A 20298-nucleotide genomic window follows, 5' to 3' on the forward strand; every position below is an offset into this window, starting at 1 on the left:
CCACTAAAACTAACACTGATTTTTTTATTAATAAAACTATATCTGAAATGCAGTATTCCCCAGAGTCTCTCTGGTGTTGGCCAATCCTAGGGCCCAAGCAGCATCAATTCATCTGCAGTAGCACAGACTATAGAGGGAAACCTCTATTATCTGTTTTATATAGAAGAGGTATACTTGGAGAAGACATCATGCCCGTCCTCAACCATCAGACATAGGAAGCACATACACACTAATTCAAGAAAAAAGGACAAATGATGAAGCTAATAAGAATAAAAGTAAAATGCTGTGCACAATTTGTAAAAAAGGAGTAATTCCAGTGGGCTAACCGGCAAAAGAGGCAGTGTGGGAACTGGAATTTGAAAGAAGAGAAGAAATCTGACAAAGAGATATAGCAGTAGGGGGAGGTCAAAGAGAAGAAAGGACATTCCAGGAATTTCCCCAAATACTGATAAACAGGTCAGATTCCTTGGCACAGGAAATCACTTCATACCAAAGAGGTTTCCAAGTTCCAGCTAATGACTGGATTGTAAACAATGTTGTCCAAAGTAAGAAAGTTCTAGAATAAAAGATTTTGGCCACTCACCAATTCACAGTACCATTTCTAACATTCAGAGCTTAAAGTCTGCGCTCTTAATTTTACCCCACATAAACTGCAAATATCCACTAAATGATTCAGAAATAATGCCTATAACATCTCAAGTAATACACTCATTCAGGAGATTAGAAAAACAGATGCCAATTTCACAGTCCCAGAGCAGATCTTAGATCAATTCCAAACATGTTTATGTGTAAATGTGACCAATTCTTACAGTGGCATATGATCAGTAAGGCCCCAATTTATCTTGCCCTCAGTAAACAAATACTCAGAAAACCTAAAAGAAGATCAAAGAACTTTTATGATTCCGTGTATCATTATTTTGGAAAGGCCTTCCTCACATCTGATTAAAGTTAAATAATGTTTGAGTTTTTATTGGTAAAGTTAAGTGCAAAAAGTCGGTAATAATAAGGGAAGCCAAAATACTTCATACAAGTAATCCATAAGTCCCTTGTTCCACCCCTTTACAAGTCTGAATTTTCACCAACAATTAAATTTTATAGCTGCTCAAATGCTGGATGATGTAATCAAGGACACACATCAGTATATGGCGCTGGGTGGTAATAAACAGACTGTGGTCGGATTACACTTGCCAAAATCCATAACCTTTAAACATACCACAATGAATTTAGATTACAGCGTTGCCCTAATTTGTGAACAAGAAAACAAAACTGATGGTTAATATTGATAACATGAATCTTTGTAAAACTATAGCCTGGGCAATCAAAATAGTTTATATATAGGTTGAACTAAAGAAATCAATCTATTCAAATCATCTTTTTTTTTTTTTTGAAGATTCCCTTCTTCGAGAAGTTACCGTAACAAAGAAAAAACCTTCTCCCAGAAGATTTCTTATAAGCACTAGTTCTGCCTAATTCCAATACATGCAGCTCGGGGGCTGTTTTGTTGCTCGCTTACCTGGGGACTTTTTGGTTGATCTTGATGGCACAGAGTGAGACTGTCGAGGCAGCAGAGGTGACGAAGGCAGAGACATGGAGACACCTTTGGCCAAGCTCACCCTGTAGGCGTCCTCTGCCACTGGAAGGCTGCTCACAGAAAACTCACCACCATGGCCAGGGGGCAGGACTGGAGGGGAAATCTCCAGACCAAAGTCACCTCCTGGAGTGGAGAGAGAAAACCTTAGGTTAGGCCATCCGTGATAGCTAGATGCGAATTTAATTCCTAAGAACTACATTCTTAGAATTCCCATATGCCATATGTGTGTGTGGAATTTTTTTTTTTTTTTAAGATTCTTCTTGCATCCCATTCACTTCATACTCCACATGGCAGACTCCACCGTCCTACAACTCAAGCAGCCCAAACCCTTAGTCATGCGACTGGAACCGTGGCTCACTGATGAAGCAGGTTCTCCTCAGTATTCAACCCCTAAATGAACTTAAGGACAAACAAGCTTACTGTAACGAAATTAAACATTCTAGGGAACTCCCTGGCAGTCCAGTGGTTAGGACTCTGCTCTCTCACTGTCGAGGGCATCAGTTCAATCCCTGGTTGGGGAACTAAGATCCTGCGAGCTACGTGGTGTAGCAAAAAAAAGGGGGGGAAATTAAACATTCTAGGGTGGTAGACGTATTTTAAAAAAAAATACAGAGGAGGCAATTGCAGTGTAGAGAGGACACAAGGAAGGGACTACATCGGCTAGGACCAGCACCTCTGAAAAAATACAGCCAGTCCTCAAGTACTCAGATGACATGCTTTCCTCCTTACCCCCAGGTATATACAGAGAAGCAACTGAGATGCTGCAAGAAGAAGAGGTAAATCATTTTCCTGATGATTAAAAAAGCATCTTTAAGCTCTGAATTATATACAGCAGAACTGGAAAGGTACAGAAAGTTTTCCACAAGCAAACTTTTCTCTCTGATGAAAGTTATCCAACTGATGAAAGTTTACCACACCTTCCTGACTCTGAAAAATCGAGGCCTGGATTTGAACTTAAACCGTCTGTCTAGCCAAGTGGGAACTCAATTTTTGCAGATCTTTGTGTACAATACTCAAAAAGGATGCAACCCCAACTGTCAAGTTCCCAGTGGCATCACCGTACTTGTTTTTCATGTTAGGAGGCACGGTGAAGTAGAGAGGTACCCCCTCCACAGACCAGGGGGCATTTAAAACAGGCAAACAGGCTCATGCATGGCTTCCAAAGGCAACTCAAAACAAGCAGAGCTGTGAACAGAAAAGCCACAGGTTCCGCAAGGCATAAGTTGGCACCATCAGAAAGGTAATTTCAGTCTCAGCTGGGCCAGCTATGCTTGAAGGGGTTTTAATAAACTTGGGAAACTAAATATCCAAATGACTGACATTTGAAGAAACAACGAGAATTACCAGGAAACTCACTCGAATTTTCAAAAACAAGGACATTATGTCAACACCCAAGACAAATAAATTGACTTTCTGCCCATGAGGGAGGGAAGCAGGAAGGAAGGAGTTAATGGAGATCCTTACTTCCTAAGTCCAAGTGAACTGCAGTGTCTCCCACTCTGGTCCTCTTACAACCCTTGCCCACCCTGCTTCCCGAGCCTGCACTATAAGATACCATCACCACCAATGCCCAGGACCCAGGAGCTAATCTCTTAACGCCACCATGGACAAGCCTGAAATCTTTCAAAAACCTCCTCCTTGGCGTCTTAAGCCAGGGCGTGAAGCCTCCTAGCTGCTTCCCCTTCAACAGTCTGGCGAGGAAACAGATCTTAAGGCAGAACAGGGGGTGCACCACAATGCCAACTCCCACTGGGGCTGAAAGTCCACCATGCTGAGACTTGGGACAGTTGAAGGGACAGTTGTTTTCTCTGGTCCAATATCAGGTTCTCATGACCAGTCCCTACCACCACCTCCGTCTCATCTAGGAATGCAAGCAGGTGCTGTACCTGTAAGAATGGTGCCTGGTCATCTGATCCCTGGATGTGTCACAAGAAACCCTAGGAGACAGACGAGAACTTGGAAAGCACTGAGGCTACAGCCCACAGCCTCAGGGAGTTACACACACAGAGTGTGGGGGGCCTTGAAGAGGCGACACTGGTTTTCCATGTGGCTTGAAGCTACCCTGCCCTGTGGCTGCCCTTACACTGCCTAATCACCAACCTGGGTACCCAGCTACCTGGGTACCCAAATAGCTATGGGATGGCCTGATGGGAGCAGGCGCTGTGACAAGGCATTGTCTTTTCCTACTCACACACGAGCATCTCTGACCGAAAACAAACAAACCTCAGATTTCAGGTCACTTAATCTGGATGAGGACACAAAATGAGGGAGCAATGCATCTTTTATGACAACATCAGAAATAAAACAATGAGCTCATTACTGAGAGAGGGTTTATTTTCTTAAATACTTGGAATTCTTCAGTGACACAAGAGAAATTGGGGACTGAGGAGTAAAAGAGAATTAAAGAGTTTCCTAATTACAAATTCTGCCCATAAACTTTGTTTATATCAAGCAAAGCAAATATTTTCATTAACTGCAAGTCTGGTGGGGATGAGTTTCCAAAGAAAGCCATAACCATGAAGACCTTCAGCTTTCGGAGCAGCTGTGCTCCAGCACTTTGATTTTATGTGGTCTGCAATAAAACAGGACTTAGAGGTGGGGTTTGGGGAGGAAGGATCTCTATTTCAAGTTTACTTTGACATCTCACCATAATATCAGTCCCAAACATGCTGTTCTGTTGGTTTATTTTTCAGATCCCTAACATCCAACTTCCTTTTATCAGAAAGGCACAAAGCAGGGAAAGGAGTTTTATGTATGAGCAGGTGGCGCAAAGAAGTGGGTGATCCAGCGGCTTAGAAGCTGGAGACAGCCCTCCGGAGTCTGGTGCTTTAACTGCATCAGGCAAGGGGTTCAGGTCAAAGTCAGTCCAAGAGCATCACAAGGATGCCGACGCCAGCGCCAGAAAGTGAAAGTCTCCTGGGGCATCCATAGGACTGAACAATATTGGTTCTAGGCAACATGACACCAGAAATCCTCCAGTTGATTTCACATTCCTCAACAGATGCTTAAAGAGGTTTAAGAGGAATTAAAAACATCTCACTGCAACAACCAGCGTGGCCAGCACATTTCTTTCAGCTTTGAATACATGTTTTTCTGTTGACTGTGACCTATTTTATTCCCCACCTCAATTAAGTGATGGGAAATACACCTCAGTCCCCCTTCCTGTTGCTGCAGCAGAAATGCCCAGGCCAGGTAGAACGACGCATCCCTTCCAGGGTAGGAAAACCATATTATCAACTACCTCCTCCAGTTCCTCTGGCAGGTGTTTCCCATTGATTCATCATGGACACTCACATCCACCCCAACGTGCTTTCACTCAGAGAGCACCTAGTCCAATCACACAGGTTCTCAGACAAGAAGCCAGGGCATGGGGGTTATCCGTGAGGAGGAAGGTCACAGCTACAACTTCCAAAATCCCCCCAAGTGGCGGGCTCACGCTCTAACATACTCACTGCTCGACACATTTAAGAACTTAACTTTGGGAAAAAAAAAAAAAAAGGAGGTACTCAAAATAGACATGTTTTTATTTTGTTAAAAACATTACTTGGCTGGGCCGGGTCTTAGTTGCAGCACGTGGGATCTTCATTGCTGCGTGCGATCTTTAGTTGCAGCACACAGGATCTTTAGTTGTGGCATGTGAACTCTTAGTTGCGGCTTGTGGGATAGAGCTCCCTGACCCGGGATTGAACCCAGGCCCCCTGCACTGGGAGCACGGAGTCTTAGCTACTGGACCACCAGGGAAGTCCCAAAATAGACATGTTATTGAATGAGTTAATTCTATAAAGGGGTCAGCACATTTTTGCTATAAAAGTTTAGGCTTTGTAGGTCACACACAGTCTCTGTCATTCATATACATAACATACACACACACATACCTTTTCTTATTTTAAAATCACCAACTCTGAGTTTCAAAAATAAAAGACCAGAAAGGGCATGAGGGTATAAGGTTCTTCCTGTTTGTAATGAATATAAATACACATACGGATATATGTAATAAATAAAAGTAAATACACATACATATATACTTACACGTGCAAAAACTAAATCCAAGTCATAGTTTGCAAAGATAATAGAATTATCAAAGGGGATAAAGCCATCCAATAAGGCTTTTTAAATTGGCAGAAATAGCTTGTGATAACAGTTCTTTTTTAATTTTTTCCACTATTACAGGCTGTGAAAAGGGATTTAAACTCATAATGGCAGAAAATGCGAACCTGGGAGATGATGAGTGTTTAAAGGCGGCTATGCAGAGTGGCAATGTCCAACATTACAGATTAAAGTGCATGGAGTGCAGGATTAAGGAAGGCTTAAAAAAAAAATGAGGGCAACGAAGCCAGGGAGATGAAAGTAAAACTGCATTTCAAAAAGAGTAGATCTGAGAAAGGCAAGGGTGAGCTTAGACATTCAGGTAAATAGGTCTGCAGATGCAGGAAGTAAGATTTCCATTTATTGTGCCATTGAAGTGGCTAGATGGAGGAGGGGGGAATGGAAGCTTAGAATAGAAAGAGAAAAGATGTTCTGTTTATCCAGTTCCAGAAAACGGGACTTGTGCAATACATTTAACTAGGGCATTAAATGTGTTAGGGCTTCTTTTGTGCAGTCCCTGCCTGGGAGTGCTCTCATGTTTCTTAAACATATTTTCCATCGTAAGGCTTTATGACCATATAACTCATATATATTTACAGAAACCTAGAAAATTGGAAAAAATTTCCTCCCGCAAGATCCAGTATCATTTTTGAAACCCTCAGAAGTTTCTCTCTGCAACTGAAAGCACTTTAAACCGCTTTACATCTTATAGGATCTCCCCAACTACCCAGCCAGAGCTGACTGTTAATATGCATTTTCAAAAAGAAAGATTAATGTATCCAAGAAAGCAATTTTCCAAAACATTATTCACACAGTCATGACTAATTCTCAAACAATACTGCTGAGAGGCAACAAAGCAGCTAACTCCAGAGTACAGAAAAATCTGGTCAATAGGACAAGTTTACCCTTGTGTCTTCAAAACTCCAAGTGGGTTCTAAACAGAGCTCAGTAAAGACTATCCTCACAGTTTTATTCTTAATACTCAAGGGTTACAGAACCAAATGTACTTTATTCCAAAACAGATGAGTAAACAGACTGGCATTTCCTCTCTAATTGTCAAAGTTTTCCCTTTAAGGCATGTTGCCATGCAAGAGATTCTGAGCTTTAAGAATATGTATATGACCTCAGAAACACTCCCACTCCCAAGCCCCGGAGGGTGCACTTTAACATAATAAATGCTTTTTTAGATATACTATGTGTTAGGACAGGGTTTCAGGCACTTTGTATCATTGCAGCCAACTCATGAAGGTAGGTGCTAGTATTATGTCCCTCCTTCAGTGAGGAAACTGAGGCACGGAAAGCATCAAGTATCTCGCCCAAGGACTCCGGCAAATGGCAGAGTCAGGTCTGACCCCAGGCAGTGCGATCCAGAGTCCATTCTCTCGGCACTGCTCCCCTAAGGAAAGGCTACTGAGAGATGCCTTTCCACATTATATCGTTTTGTATACCTAACAGGGAAGATCAGAAATAGTCTAGGTAGGTCTACACGCACACAGTACCCGGCCACTGTGAGAAGAAACCTGTTCCCTCACCTATTTTCACTTTTCATACTGGCTGCTTAATTAGCTCCACAGCACTCCATTTGGGAGGCACCCAGGCCCAGTGTTCATTAATTTTCTTTCAGTCACACCTTATGCTGTCACCATACAGGCAAAGTAGATCCGAGATAGATGTTCGGTCATCAAGCACCCTAAATAGTTTCCTCTTCTTTCACTTTATACTGTAAACTCATTAACTCTCGCAGCCTCCGGGCCTGCTCTCTCTGCCTGGGGTGGATGTGCTGAAGGCCATTCCCACCACACAGGACAGAATTCTGACACTCTACATGGCCAGGTGATGAAGGTAGCCGTGGGGCAACTGTGGCCAAAGGCAACCCGGGTTCAGGGTTCATCTTAAATCTGCGTGGAATTCATTATCCTACATCTCCTTGCTGGGATAAACTCATTCCCCAAGTCCATGGGTCCTGTAAAACACTCCACACTTGGACTCTTGAGATCTGCCGGCCGCTGCACAGGACTGGAGCAGGAGTTCCCAGCCCTGCCACAGAAGGGAGCCCGAGCCCTTCCTGGGAAGGCTGTCGCGAGTGCTCTGGGGTGCAGCCTGGGGACCAGTCGTGAGTGAAAGCTCACTAGGTGATTCTCACGTACAGCCAGGAACGAGAACCGCCAAAGATTGTGAGACCACAAGAAAGTGGTCAAAAAGATCTGAAACGTTTTGTGTTCCTATTACAAGATAAGGGGTAGAGAGGGAGGGGTGGGAGGGAGATGAAAAGGAAAAGAAACTTGAGGGAATAATCATGTAGATGATTAAATAAATGTTCCCCTTATGCACAACATGCATTCCTTGAGTGTATGTATATATACACACCTGTGTTTATATACACGTGTGCACACGCTGTATGTTTTTTTATGTGTATATAAATAATGTAAATATACACACTCGTACATGCATGGAAGGTCTCTAAGAAGAACACACAGGATCCAGGAGCAGTGGTTGCCTCTGGGAACAGGAACTCACCAACTGGGAACACGGATGGGAAGTATATACACTTTTAAATGGTTTACATTTTTTGCTATGTGCATACGTTTCCTATAAATATTTTAAATCTACGTTTCCTAGGATTGAGCCAGGTGTGGATAGGAAGATCTTAAGTCTAACTGGGCCACACGCTATGGCCTAACTTGGCAAGTGGGTGAGATGAAGCTCCCTTCCACAAAGACTGTTCAAAGTGACGGTGTGCGTGCTGACTGGTCGGAGGTGAGCTTGTTTCTGGTTGACAGAGGTGGACACAGGACAGGTGAGTAAGAAGAGCCCCAGGGCCGTGCTCTGAAAGAGGTGGGACTCTCGGCAGCCCCAAGCATTCCCGCTCCCACTGTGCAGCACAATCTTCCTCTCTCCTCACCCTGCACCCTGGCTCTTTCATGTCCTGGTCATCTCTGCTGCTGTGGGTGGAGTGTGGGCGCACTCGTGGAAGCAGCTCACACAGGATAATGCAGGGCCCTAGGGAAACACCAGGTCTGCCAGGGAGAGGGCAAGATGAGGGAGGGGTAGGCATGGGGACCTGTTAGATGGGGGGTAGGGGAATAAGGAGAGCCTAAAAGGGAAAGGAATAAGGCAGGATGGGACCTAGGAATACGGCGGTAGGAGGCAGAGGGAAGCAGCCAGTGGTGGGGAGAGGCAGGGTGCGGGCGGTAAAAGCAAGAATTCCTGTTTCTGTTTTACACTATTGTATCTGGCTAACAAGCCCTCCCAACACCCTGATAAAATACCTGTAACTACAAAGTAAAAGACAACAACTCACAAGTGCAAAGTCTACTCCAAAAGATAAGGAGTGCCAGAAAAGCAAAGAATTCCTAGCAATTTTAAGGATGACAGTGGAGCATCCTTTGTTTTCATTGCAACAATTGGTGGCCCAACCAGGCTTCAGCCCACAGGATGGGGACACATCCATCCCCTGCCCCAGTGTTGGCTCCAGTATCTCCCCCTATAGCCACCAGCAGAAACCAACTGACTCCAGTAGATAAAACAGAGCTGATGAGATCTTTTCTCTTTCCATGAAAAGCCAACTCCCTCAACACCTCCCTCAAAATAATAAATGGTGGGAGACTGAGGAGAATGTAGCTTATTAGCAAAAGGAAAGGGACTATCTTTTTGAAGATTCAAACAAAGAAGGCTGAGATAAAAATTCAGTGAACTGCTTGTCACCCTCAATAGAATATAGGGGGACATGGCCTCTATACCCTTCATACGGCATTTCTTTTTTGATTAGTATAGACTAATATTAAAGAGGAAGAAAAGCAAGGACATTTCAAAAGCAATAGCCGATTATTATCCACATTTCAGGCATAAAGAGTAGAACTAACACTACAGAAAGTCCACTCACTGATAAAGAACAAGCTTGAGGAGGTGTCCCCAGGATGTAGGGGGAAGGGGCAAACATTTTCATGAAGCAAGATTACAGATATGGAAAACAAAGGTATTTCTGAGGAGAAACAAGCACAAAATAATTTTTAAAACTCAAAGAAAAAAAAAACAATCTTTTCTGAATTGAGGTTTGCAAATTAAAAAAGGACCCGCCTCAGAATGGCCATCATTAAAGTCTACAAATAACAAATGCTAAAGACTGTGTGGAGAAAAGGGAACTCCCCTACACTGCTGATGGGAATGCAAGTTGGTGCAGCCACTATGGAAAACACTATGGAGGTTCCTCAGAAAACTAAAAATAGAACTACCATATGATCCAGCAATCCCACTCCTGGGCATATACCCAGAGAAAACCATAATTCAAAAAGATACACGCACCCCAATGCTCACAGCAGCACTATTCACAATAGCCAAGACATGGAAACAACCTAAATGTCTGTCGACAGATGAATGGATAAAGAATACATACAATGGAATACCACTCAGCCATAAAAAAGAAATAATGCCATTTGCAGCAACATGGATGCAACTAGAAATGATCATACTAAGTGAAGTCAGAAAGAGAAAGACAAATACCATATGATATGACTTATATGTGGAATCTAAAATATGGCACAAAGGAACATATCTACAAAACAGAATCAGACTCACAGACACAGAGAACAGACTTGTGGTTGCCAAGGGGGTGGAGGGAGGGAGAGGGATGGACTGGGAGTTTGGGGTTAGTAGATGAAAACTATTACATTTAGGATGGATAAACAACAGGGTCCTACTGTCCTACAGTGCAGGGAACTATATCCCATTTCCTGGGATAAACCATAATGGAAAAGAATATAAAAAAGAATGTATAGGGCTTCCCTGGTGGTGCAGTGGTTGAGAGTCCGCCTGCCGATGCAGGGGACGCAGGTTCGTGCCCCGGTCCGGGAAGATCCCACATGCTGCGGAGCAGCTGGGCCCGTGAGCCATGGCCGCTGATCCTGCGCGTCCGGAGCCTGTGCTCCGCAACGGGAGAGGCCACAACGGTGAGAGGCCCGCGTACCGCAAAAAAAATAATAAATTAAAAAAATAATAATGTATATATGTGTATAAATGAGTCACTTTGCCATACAGCAGAAATTAGCACAACACTGTAAATCAACTATACTTCAAAAAAATATATTGCTAAGGCCAATGGCACAGTGCTCTAGGCTGTTTCCCTAGAGGGAGACCCATACCTAGACGTATCCTGGCAAAACTTTAAGTTGATAGTTTAAAAAAAAAAAAAGTATCACAAGCATCCAGGTAAGTATATAGTTTTATAAAAATAATTAAGGGGAAACAAAACTGCAGAGACTTTCAAAGGAACCAGAACCTAGAACCCAACTGCCCTCAGACTTCTTCAATTAGTTCTTAGGGCTGCTGTAACGAAGTACCACAAACTGGGTTATTTAAACAACAGAAATTTATTCTCACATTTCTGGAGGCTGTAAGTCCAAAATCCACATGTCAGGTGGGTCATGCTCTCTTTGAAAACTCTAGGGGAGAATATGGTCCATGCCTTTCTCTTAGTTCCTGGTGTTGCCTACAATCCTCAACGTTCCTTGGCTTGTAGACACATCACTCCAAGCTCTACCTCCATAATCACATGTCATACTTCCCTGTGTCTGGGTCTCTTCTAAGGACACCAGTCCCTACAGCAGAGCCCACCCTAATCTATTATGACCTTATTTTCATTTGATTATGTCTACAAAGACCCTACTTCCAAATAAGGTCACTTTCACAGGTATCAAGGGTGAGGACTTCAACTTTTTCTTTTTGGAGGGACACAATTCCACTCACAACACTTCTCTTCTCCAACATCAAGAGCCGAAAGCCAAAAAGCAGTATCTTTGAAACCTGAGGGAGCAAAGAGCATGACCAAACCTCATAAAGCCAAACCAAGTTTTCTATCAAGTGCAACACCAACCAAAAAACATTCTCAGGTACTCAAAGGCTCAGAAAACGCCCAGCCCATTTATCCTTTTTGAGGAAAAAGTTACTTAGAATCAAAATTAACTACTCAACAGTGGGGACATTATGAGTGGGGGGAAAAAGCAATAAACTATAACTCATGCCCAGCCTTCAACACTTCACTCAACTGTCCCTCTTCTGCTTCCACTCCCTTCTCACTCAGGAAATGAGTTTTTCAAACCATATCCTTCACCCCATGGTGCAGAATTTTTTTTTATAAATTTATTTATCTTTGGCTGTGTTGGGTCTTTGTTGCGGTGCGCGGGCTTCTCATTGCCGTGGTTTCTCTTGTTGCGGAGCACGGGCTCTAGGCGCACAAGCTTCAGTAGTTGCAGCACGTGGGCTCAGTTGTTGTGGCTCACGGGCTCCAGAGTGCAGGCTCAGCAGTTGTGGCACACGGGCTTAGCTGCTCTGCGGCATGTGGGATCTTCCCGGACCAGAGCTCAAACTCGTGTCCGCTGCATTGGCAGGCGGATTCCTAACCACTGCACCACCAGGGAAGTCCCCAGAAAGAACCTCTTTATCTGGTGACCTCTTAAAACAATAGCGTCCTGTGCCAGAACTTGCTAACAATGGCTAACATTTTCTACATGATTGTGACACTGGGCAGAGAAAGCTCTCTTTACTGCTCCTCACCAATAACGCACCCCAAAGAAGAAGAGCAGCACACAACACCACAATGACCATTTTCATTGCCAAGGAACTGAAATTAACAAAAAAAGAGGCATTTAAGTTTACCACAGGATCATTTTTCAAACATGCAGGATAAACATTTAAGCTAGTGTGCACGATTTTTTTTTTTTTTTTTTTTTTTTTTTGCAGTGCGCGGGCCTCTCACTGTTGTGGTCTCTCCTGTTGCGGAGCACAGGCTCCGAACGCGCAGGCTCACGGCCATGGCTCACGGGCCCAGGCACTCCGCGGCATGTGGGATCTTCCCGGACCAGGGCACGAACCCACGTCCCCCGCATCGGCGGGCGGACTCTCAACCACTGCGCCACCAGGGTAGCCCTAATGTGCACAATTTTCTATATGCCATATGATGACAATGGGAAAATAATATGCACCACCAAAAACTAGAAGGAAATTCAATAAAACGTTGATATGGTTATTCCTAAGAGGGTGGGAACTATCAATGGATTTTTCCCTTCCTTTTACATTTTAAGGTTGACATATGTTCTGACATTTTCATAACGAGAATGTTTTATAAGACAAAACACACTTTTCCATTAAACATTTATGTAACACATAAATTTTTATCTATCTCCTTTTACTTCCAGAGGTTTCCCAGCAAGCCCCTCTACTGGATACCTGTCAAGTTCCTGCTCTCCCGAGTTCCTTTCTTCAGGAAGGAGGGCTCACTTTGCCTTTATCCAGGCTCTTCTAACTATGCCCACTAGTTTTACTTAATCCACCTGGCTGATTTGCCCTCATCCATCTAGCCCAAACTCTCCACAGTCATCTATCTCCCAGGTCTTACTGATCAGGGATGTTCTTCCTTGTTGATTATTCCCACAGTGAAGCTACGGACCAGCTTCCTGTGACACCCACTGTGTGGTCCAAGATCCAGTCCCCTACCCTGTACAGTTGATCCCTGAACGACATGGGTTGGAACTGCGTGGGTCCACTTATACACAGTTTTTTTTTTTTTAATAGTAAAAACTACCGTACTACACAACCTGTGGTTGGTTGAATGCACGGATGTGGAACTGCAGAGATGGAGGAACCACGTATACAGAGGGCTGACTATAAGTTATATGCAGATTTTCAACTGCGGGGAGGGTCACCACACCTCCCTGCCATGTTGTTCAAGGTTCAACTGTATACTTCAAAGTAGTCAAAAGGAACCTCACTGCCCTAGCTCTGTCTACACTTTCCTCTGCTTTTAACTTCCAATCTCCAAAAAATTAATCCTTCTCTTAGCATTAAACTAAAAACTGGCAACCTGAATATACCCTCTTATTTATAAAAACATAGAAAACGCCACTTTTTACACAGAACTTCCTTGGGAGGGGGTGGGTGTGACTGAGGAATGATGAGGGAAGGACCACCGTCCCCACATCACACATCTACGTGACAGTGCCCCAGAACTGTGCCATAAGGCAGCCCTGGGGACTGTAATGACACACTGGATATCCAACTCCTAAAGCCATCCTGCACCCTCAATCACACACCTAGCGCCACCGTAACTATCAGAGCTCGCTTACCCTCGAGCTCCACATTAAGTACGTACCCAGGTAACACATCAGGATTGATTGTGAGTTTTCTGTTTTAACAATATGTGTATGCTCATTGAATATATCTGCCCTAATAATGAGGGTGATTAAGCTAACCATTATTAAGACCTTACTTGATGTAAGAGACCCCCTGCTAAGCACTTTATATCCATTAGCTAATTTTTTCAATGTATTCCATTGCAAGTAAATGCTGTCACTGCCCCCTAGTTACAGACGAGGAAACTAAGGCTAAGGGAAGCTAAGTAAGTTGCCTGTAAGCGGTAGATCCAGATTTGAACCCAGGCAGACTTGAGACCACAGTCAGAATTCCCAATCACGGCATTACCCTGGTCTGCCTTCCCACACCGTGTGGATCCCCTGACCAAGGTGCATAACGAACATGGAGTGCTGTTGGTGCTTAAGGAATTCTGACTATCATCTACAGATAATTTAGCAAGTTTCTCTGAATAATAATCATCAGGAACATTCTGTCATACTGGACATGCTGACATTTTGGGGGTGGAAAAATAAGTGGAGGGAAAAAGACTTTTAGAACAATACCATAACCAGCACACCACCCCTCACTAACTACTCAAATCCAAACTCTGGCAGTCCCGTCAGCAAAACTGTCTGCCAACAGGCCTCGTTACAAGAGAAAGGGAGAGTACACGGAGCAGTGCCATTTATCCTGCTTCAACTCCTTACAAGGAAAATGGGACCTATAAACATTTGTGGGAAAATGCCTCAAAGTTTCTAAGCAGCATTTAAAGTTTCTCCCCCACAAACAGATTAAAAATACAATACAACCAACTCAGTATACATTCTAGAAAGCAGCAGAATGAATCAATTGTGTACATGTGGCTTTTTACCAAGATCCCTTTCAGACCTGTACTGGGGAGCAGGGAGTAGGGGAGAGAATGAGATGACTCTTCACTCTTTGACTCTGTCATTTTATTTGTTATATTCCTGCTCCATCATTACCACCACCATCACCACCATCACAAAAGAAAGAAGGAAGGGGGCTTCCCTGGTGGCGCAGTGGTTAAGAATCCGCCTGCCAATGCAGGGGACACGGGTTCGAGCCCTGCTCTGGGAAGATCCCACATGCCGCAGAGCAACTAAGCCCATGAGCCACAACTACTGAGCCCACGTGCCACAACTACTGAACCCATGTGCCACAACTACTGAAGCCCACGCGCCTAGAGCCCGTGCTCCGCAACAAGAGAAGCCACTGCAATGAGAAGCCCGCACACCACAAAGAAGAGTAGCCCCCACTCACCGCAACTAGAGAAAGCCCGCGCACAACGAGGACCCAATGCAGCCAAAAATAAATAAATAAATAGTTAAATAAATAAAATAAAAAGAAAGAAAGGAGGAAGGGAGGGAGGAAAAAAAGAAAACAGCATTGCTCAGTTTCTGAAGCAGCAGCCTCAATGACATGTCTGGTAAAATATCTTAGCAACAATGTCAATATTGTCTCATTCCAGCTAACCATATTAACATTCCACTCTAATCATGATTTCTCAAATATAAAATGGAATGTGCATTACTTAATTCATTCTGAGTATCACTGGGAAAAACAGCCCTCTAACAATTTCTATAAGGCTGCATGACAAATTAACAACACTGTAAATAAATGACTAGATAAACAAACAAATAAATAACATATATATATCTGTCCTGGGATAAACCATAATGGAAAAGAATATAAAAAAAATGAATGTATAGGGACTTTCCCTGGTGGTCCAGTGGTAAAAAATCCACCTTACAGTGCAGGGGACGTGGGTTCGATCCCTGGGCAGAGAACTAAGATCCCACATGCCGCAGAGCAACTAAACCCGCACACCACAACTACTGAGCTCGTGTGCCTCAACTAGAGCCCACGTACTGCAAACTACAGAGCCCAAACGCCCTGGAGCCTGTGCGCCACAACTAAAGAGCCCATGCACCACAACTAGAGAAGAGAAAACCCACACTCCATAACTAAAGGAGAGAAGCCCGCGCACTGCAATGAAAGATCCTGCATGCCTCAACAAAGATCCCACATGCCTCAACTAAGACCTGACACAGCCAAAAATAAATAAATGATAAATCTTAAAAAATATACATATATGTACAACTGAGTCACTTTGCTGTACAGCAGAAATTACATTGTAAATCAACTATACTTCAATTAAAAACAATTAAACATCAAAATTATATTCAATGGCTATTCGTTTTTGTGTATCTAACTTGCAAGTGTGAGAATAAGCAAGTGTTGATGAGGAATCTGCATAAACACAAGAACCAAATAAAATATACTGACAAATTACTCTGATCAAATCCTGCCCCTTGTTATTTCTGTAAGAGAATCCTTTCACTCATCTGCTCGTATACCTGTATTTCAAATTCATCTTTACAGGGCTGCCAAGAACAGAGTCTACTAGATAGTGGGGGAGCTCCTTTTCCTAGGAGTTTTCCAAGTCATATACACATACCCCTGCCAAGGTTGGCTGGAGCTGGTCCTGCACAGACACAGGAACAAATGGCATGCCAGCGGCTCCCGAACCTGGCTAACCGCTCAAAAACCATTAAAAAAAAAAAAAAAAAAAATTACAGAAGCCTGAGTCCCACCACGGTGAGTAATGCAGTAGGTCTGGTAGGAATCTGAGTCACAAGTGCCTTGGATGAACTAGCCAGGTTTAGTAATCGCTGCACTAGAGCCTGCTCTTGTAAAGCCGAGGTGAGTACTGAGTCTCACAGGTACACCCCCTTTGAGTGCACACAGCTTCTCTTCGCAGAATGCTGGTGGTGGATCCTTGCAGTCTGGCCTCACATTCCTCCCCCTCCTCCCTCCCAGCAAACACATGCCACCCCAGACGGTTGCAGCAACTGCCCCACAGCACTCCACTAGGGGCAGGCCTACCACACTCTCTCCTCGTGCACCAGATGGAATGGCCCGGGCCGTGTGTGCCACACAGACAAGGGAACCAAGGAGACAAAAATATCTGAGATGCCGCCATTTTGGCCTAAAGCCAAAAGGAGAGGGTCAAAGGGCAGAAACAAAGAAGCCAGAAGGGTACAGAAATTACCATCAATTATAATAAGAGCAAACATTTATGAAATGCTTACAATGGTCCAGGCACTGTTCCAAGCACTTTAACTCACTGAATCCTCGGGACAACCAACAACCCTCAGAGGGAGATGCTGTCATCATCACCATTTTACAGGCGTAAAAATGGAAACAATGAGGTTAATCAACTTGACCTGGGAATTGAACCCATGCAACCTGGCTGCTATACTGTCCTGATCATAAGGTTTTGGAGACAGAAAGACAAACTGGATTCAAATCCGGGCTCTGCCACTTAGCAGCTGTTTAGTCTTAAGCTAGTTCCTTAACCTCCACTAATCAGCTACTGTTTATAAGCATGCAGCACACTATCTGATACACAGTAAACACTCAAAGAGCAACTTTTATTAGTACTGCCACATTTTACCCCAGGGGATTCACTTCCTGATGAACTGCAGTTCACTTCCTAGTTTCTTCAATACCTTGAAGAAAAATATCTCACCTGCCCCTCACAACGTTCGAGTATCAAAAACTCTCCATGTAAATTCAAATACCTGTATATTTTATTTCCCCAAAACAGATACTATGTGAACGAAAAACAAAACAAATTCCCTTCATCATCATCATGCCTGAAGTTTTAAAAAAAACAAATCTTCCTTTCATTTGACCCTCGTAATTACTCTATGACACACAGAGACTGTTACCTTCATTTTTTTTAATTAATTAATTTATTTATATTTTGGCTGCATTTGGGTCTTCGTTGCTGCACGCGGGCTTTCTCTAGTTGCGGTGAGCAGGGGCTACTTTTCATTGCAGTGCACAGGCTTCTCATTGCAGTGGCTTCTCTTGTTGTGGAGCACAGGCTCTAGGCACACGGGCTCAGTAGCTGTGGCTCACGGGCTCTAGAGGGCAGGCTCAGTAGTTGTGGCGCATGGGCTTAGTTGCTCCACGACATGGGGGATCTTCCTGGACCAGGGTTCAAACCGGTGTTCCCTGCATTGACAAGTGGATTCTTAACCACTGCGCCACCAGGGAAGTCCCTGCTACCTTCATTTTATAGGCAAGAAAACTGAGGTTCAGAAAAATGAAACAACTTTTTCAAAGAGAACTAGTAGGTACATTCAAACTGGAACTCTTACCTAAGTTTCCTGAAGCCAAACCAGCAGAGTGCTTATTCATCTTTAAGATGCCGCTTCCATAAATCAGAAGGAATTTGAGGTACTGTTTGGGGAGCCCAATAACCATGGTAACAATTTAATGGATAGAGGGGGGAAAACCCCAGAATCTCTTAATCTTCAGAATCTTAGAGCTAAGGATGTAAGGAGGTTTAATCAGATTAACAGCATCAAAACTCTCACACAAAGCAGGGAAAGAAAGCCGACCTCCCTGAAATAATGACTTATAACCTCAGTCACTTTTCAACACTGAACTTACAGAATTAAAACAAAATCCTTCCCTTAATCCTATAAAAAATGAAGTCTGAGTTAGATGAATCTTCTTAGGTTTTATAATTCAAAACTAAACATGACATGTTTCACTTGCTTAGAACTCTAGCTAGTAAACAATCAATGGTTAACCACTTAACAAAATATTAAAACACCTACTGAAACCAACAGAAAATCAGGTAAATGAACAGGCAGGACAAAGAAAGAAATGTAAATTTTATTTTTGTCAAATACTTATATACTATCTGCCAAGCATGGATTTAAGTACTTTATAAATATTAACTCATATAATCATCATAAGTGACCCATGAGGCACAGAAAGGTTATGTAATTTGCTCAAGTTCACACAGTTACTAAACTATGGAGCCAGGATACCAATCCAGGCAGTGTGGCTTCAAATGGCCCATAAACATATAAAAATGCCTTTGGATTCACTCTAAAGAATTGCAAAATTAAAACAATGAGATATCACTTTTGCCTATTATACTGGACAAGATGAAATATTGATAGTTTGATTATAACCTATGCTGATAAGCATGTGAATAAACAAGCCTTCTCACATATTGAAGGTGCAACTGTAAATTTATTGGCACCTTTATGAAGGGCAATTTGAAAAAATTTAGGAAAATTATAAATGAATAAACTTATTAACCAACAATTTTTCTTACAACTATCCTTATGAAAGGACAGGGAGTTAGGCACAAGGATATTTACTCTAGTATTGATTGTAACGACAACGAAAAAGATAAAACCATCAAAGGGAATAATAAAACAAGTTACAGAATATCTGTCTAATGTAACACTGAGAAACTTTTTAAAAGCCTATATATTAGTATGTGCTGATATGAAAATATGTCTAAAAATGTATTCAGTCAACATGGTAACTTACAAAATAAAACACACTGTAAAGTCTATCGGTTTTCTTAAGGATCTATACATGTACATTATGCATGCATACACACATATATGCACTGAAAATATCTAGAAAGATCAAATAAACCATTAACATTAATTTCCTTTGGGGAGCAAAAATGGAAGCAGAGAACAAATGGGGGGTATCTGTACTTTTAATACCATTGTATAGCTTTTTTTAATGATTGTATATTTAATCATTACATTTACGGTGTTTGAGTGACTTTACAAAAAAAAAGGATGGATTTATAAGTCTCAAGGACATCAAGCAGAAATGGGCTTTAAGATACAGAAAAAGAAAGAGATATTACAGTGCTACTGAATCTAGATTAAGGCCATGTAAGAATTTCTGAAATAAACTTTCTAGGGAGGGGGGAAAATACTTCTAGAGAAGGAAAAAAAATCAAAACAAGTAGCCCTGGAGAGAGAAATTATAAAGTAATTCACTGTCTTCTATCTCAGGGATGTATTTTCCTTTATATTTACTCAGTGCTAGAGATAAAAATAAGGGAACTAGCCAGAGACATAGTAGAAACTGAACTAGTCTGGAGTCAAAAGCTATACCTTGAGTCCACATCTTTGTTTTAACGAGCTATAAGACCTTGGGCAGTTGCTCAATGTTTTCCAAATAGTTCTCAAAAACTGAAGACACTGAACTCAATTTCTTAAAGTCCTTCTAGATCTAAAACCCTTTATTTCATTACTTTAGCTTAGTTTGAAAAAAAAAACATCCATGTACCTAATAATCTAAGAATATAAGCCATGGACAATGTTTTTTACACTTAAGACTATAGCAATTTATGAAGGAGATGCTTTCCTGTCTGGAACTATCCCTGCCCGCTATCAGAAACTCACAGGATGAGGGCTCCCAGCACATCCAGGGAGCAGGAAGCGCTTAGACTTTTTTGACTGTGTATGTACAGAGGTAGAATGTTATTAGGTACTGTGGAAAACCTAATGACTCATTTGTGTTGGTTTTATGTCTTTATTTTGGTTTCTCTATAAAATAAATTTCTTAAATATAAGTCAATCAGACTAGCAGATATCTAGCCTCAGCACAAACATGAAAGTTTTAATAATGCAGGAGAC

The 20298-nt window shown here is 42.5% G+C and overlaps 1 protein-coding gene across 5 annotated transcripts in view; it reads right to left on the reverse strand.

Annotated features, from left to right (window-relative positions):
- TANC1 (tetratricopeptide repeat, ankyrin repeat and coiled-coil containing 1) overlaps positions 1–20298 on the reverse strand; it is a 229378-nt gene that overhangs the window by 125479 nt on the left and 83601 nt on the right. For all 5 annotated transcript variants that reach the window (XM_060016745.1, XM_060016743.1, XM_060016742.1 and 2 more), the window contains exon 3: positions 1514–1714. In XM_060016745.1, the coding sequence (XP_059872728.1) occupies positions 1514–1714 (201 nt within the window). The remainder of the gene's footprint in view (positions 1–1513; positions 1715–20298) is intronic.

Source organism: Delphinus delphis, chromosome 7, assembly GCF_949987515.2.
Source record: "Delphinus delphis chromosome 7, mDelDel1.2, whole genome shotgun sequence".
Lineage (NCBI taxonomy): Eukaryota > Metazoa > Chordata > Mammalia > Artiodactyla > Delphinidae > Delphinus > Delphinus delphis.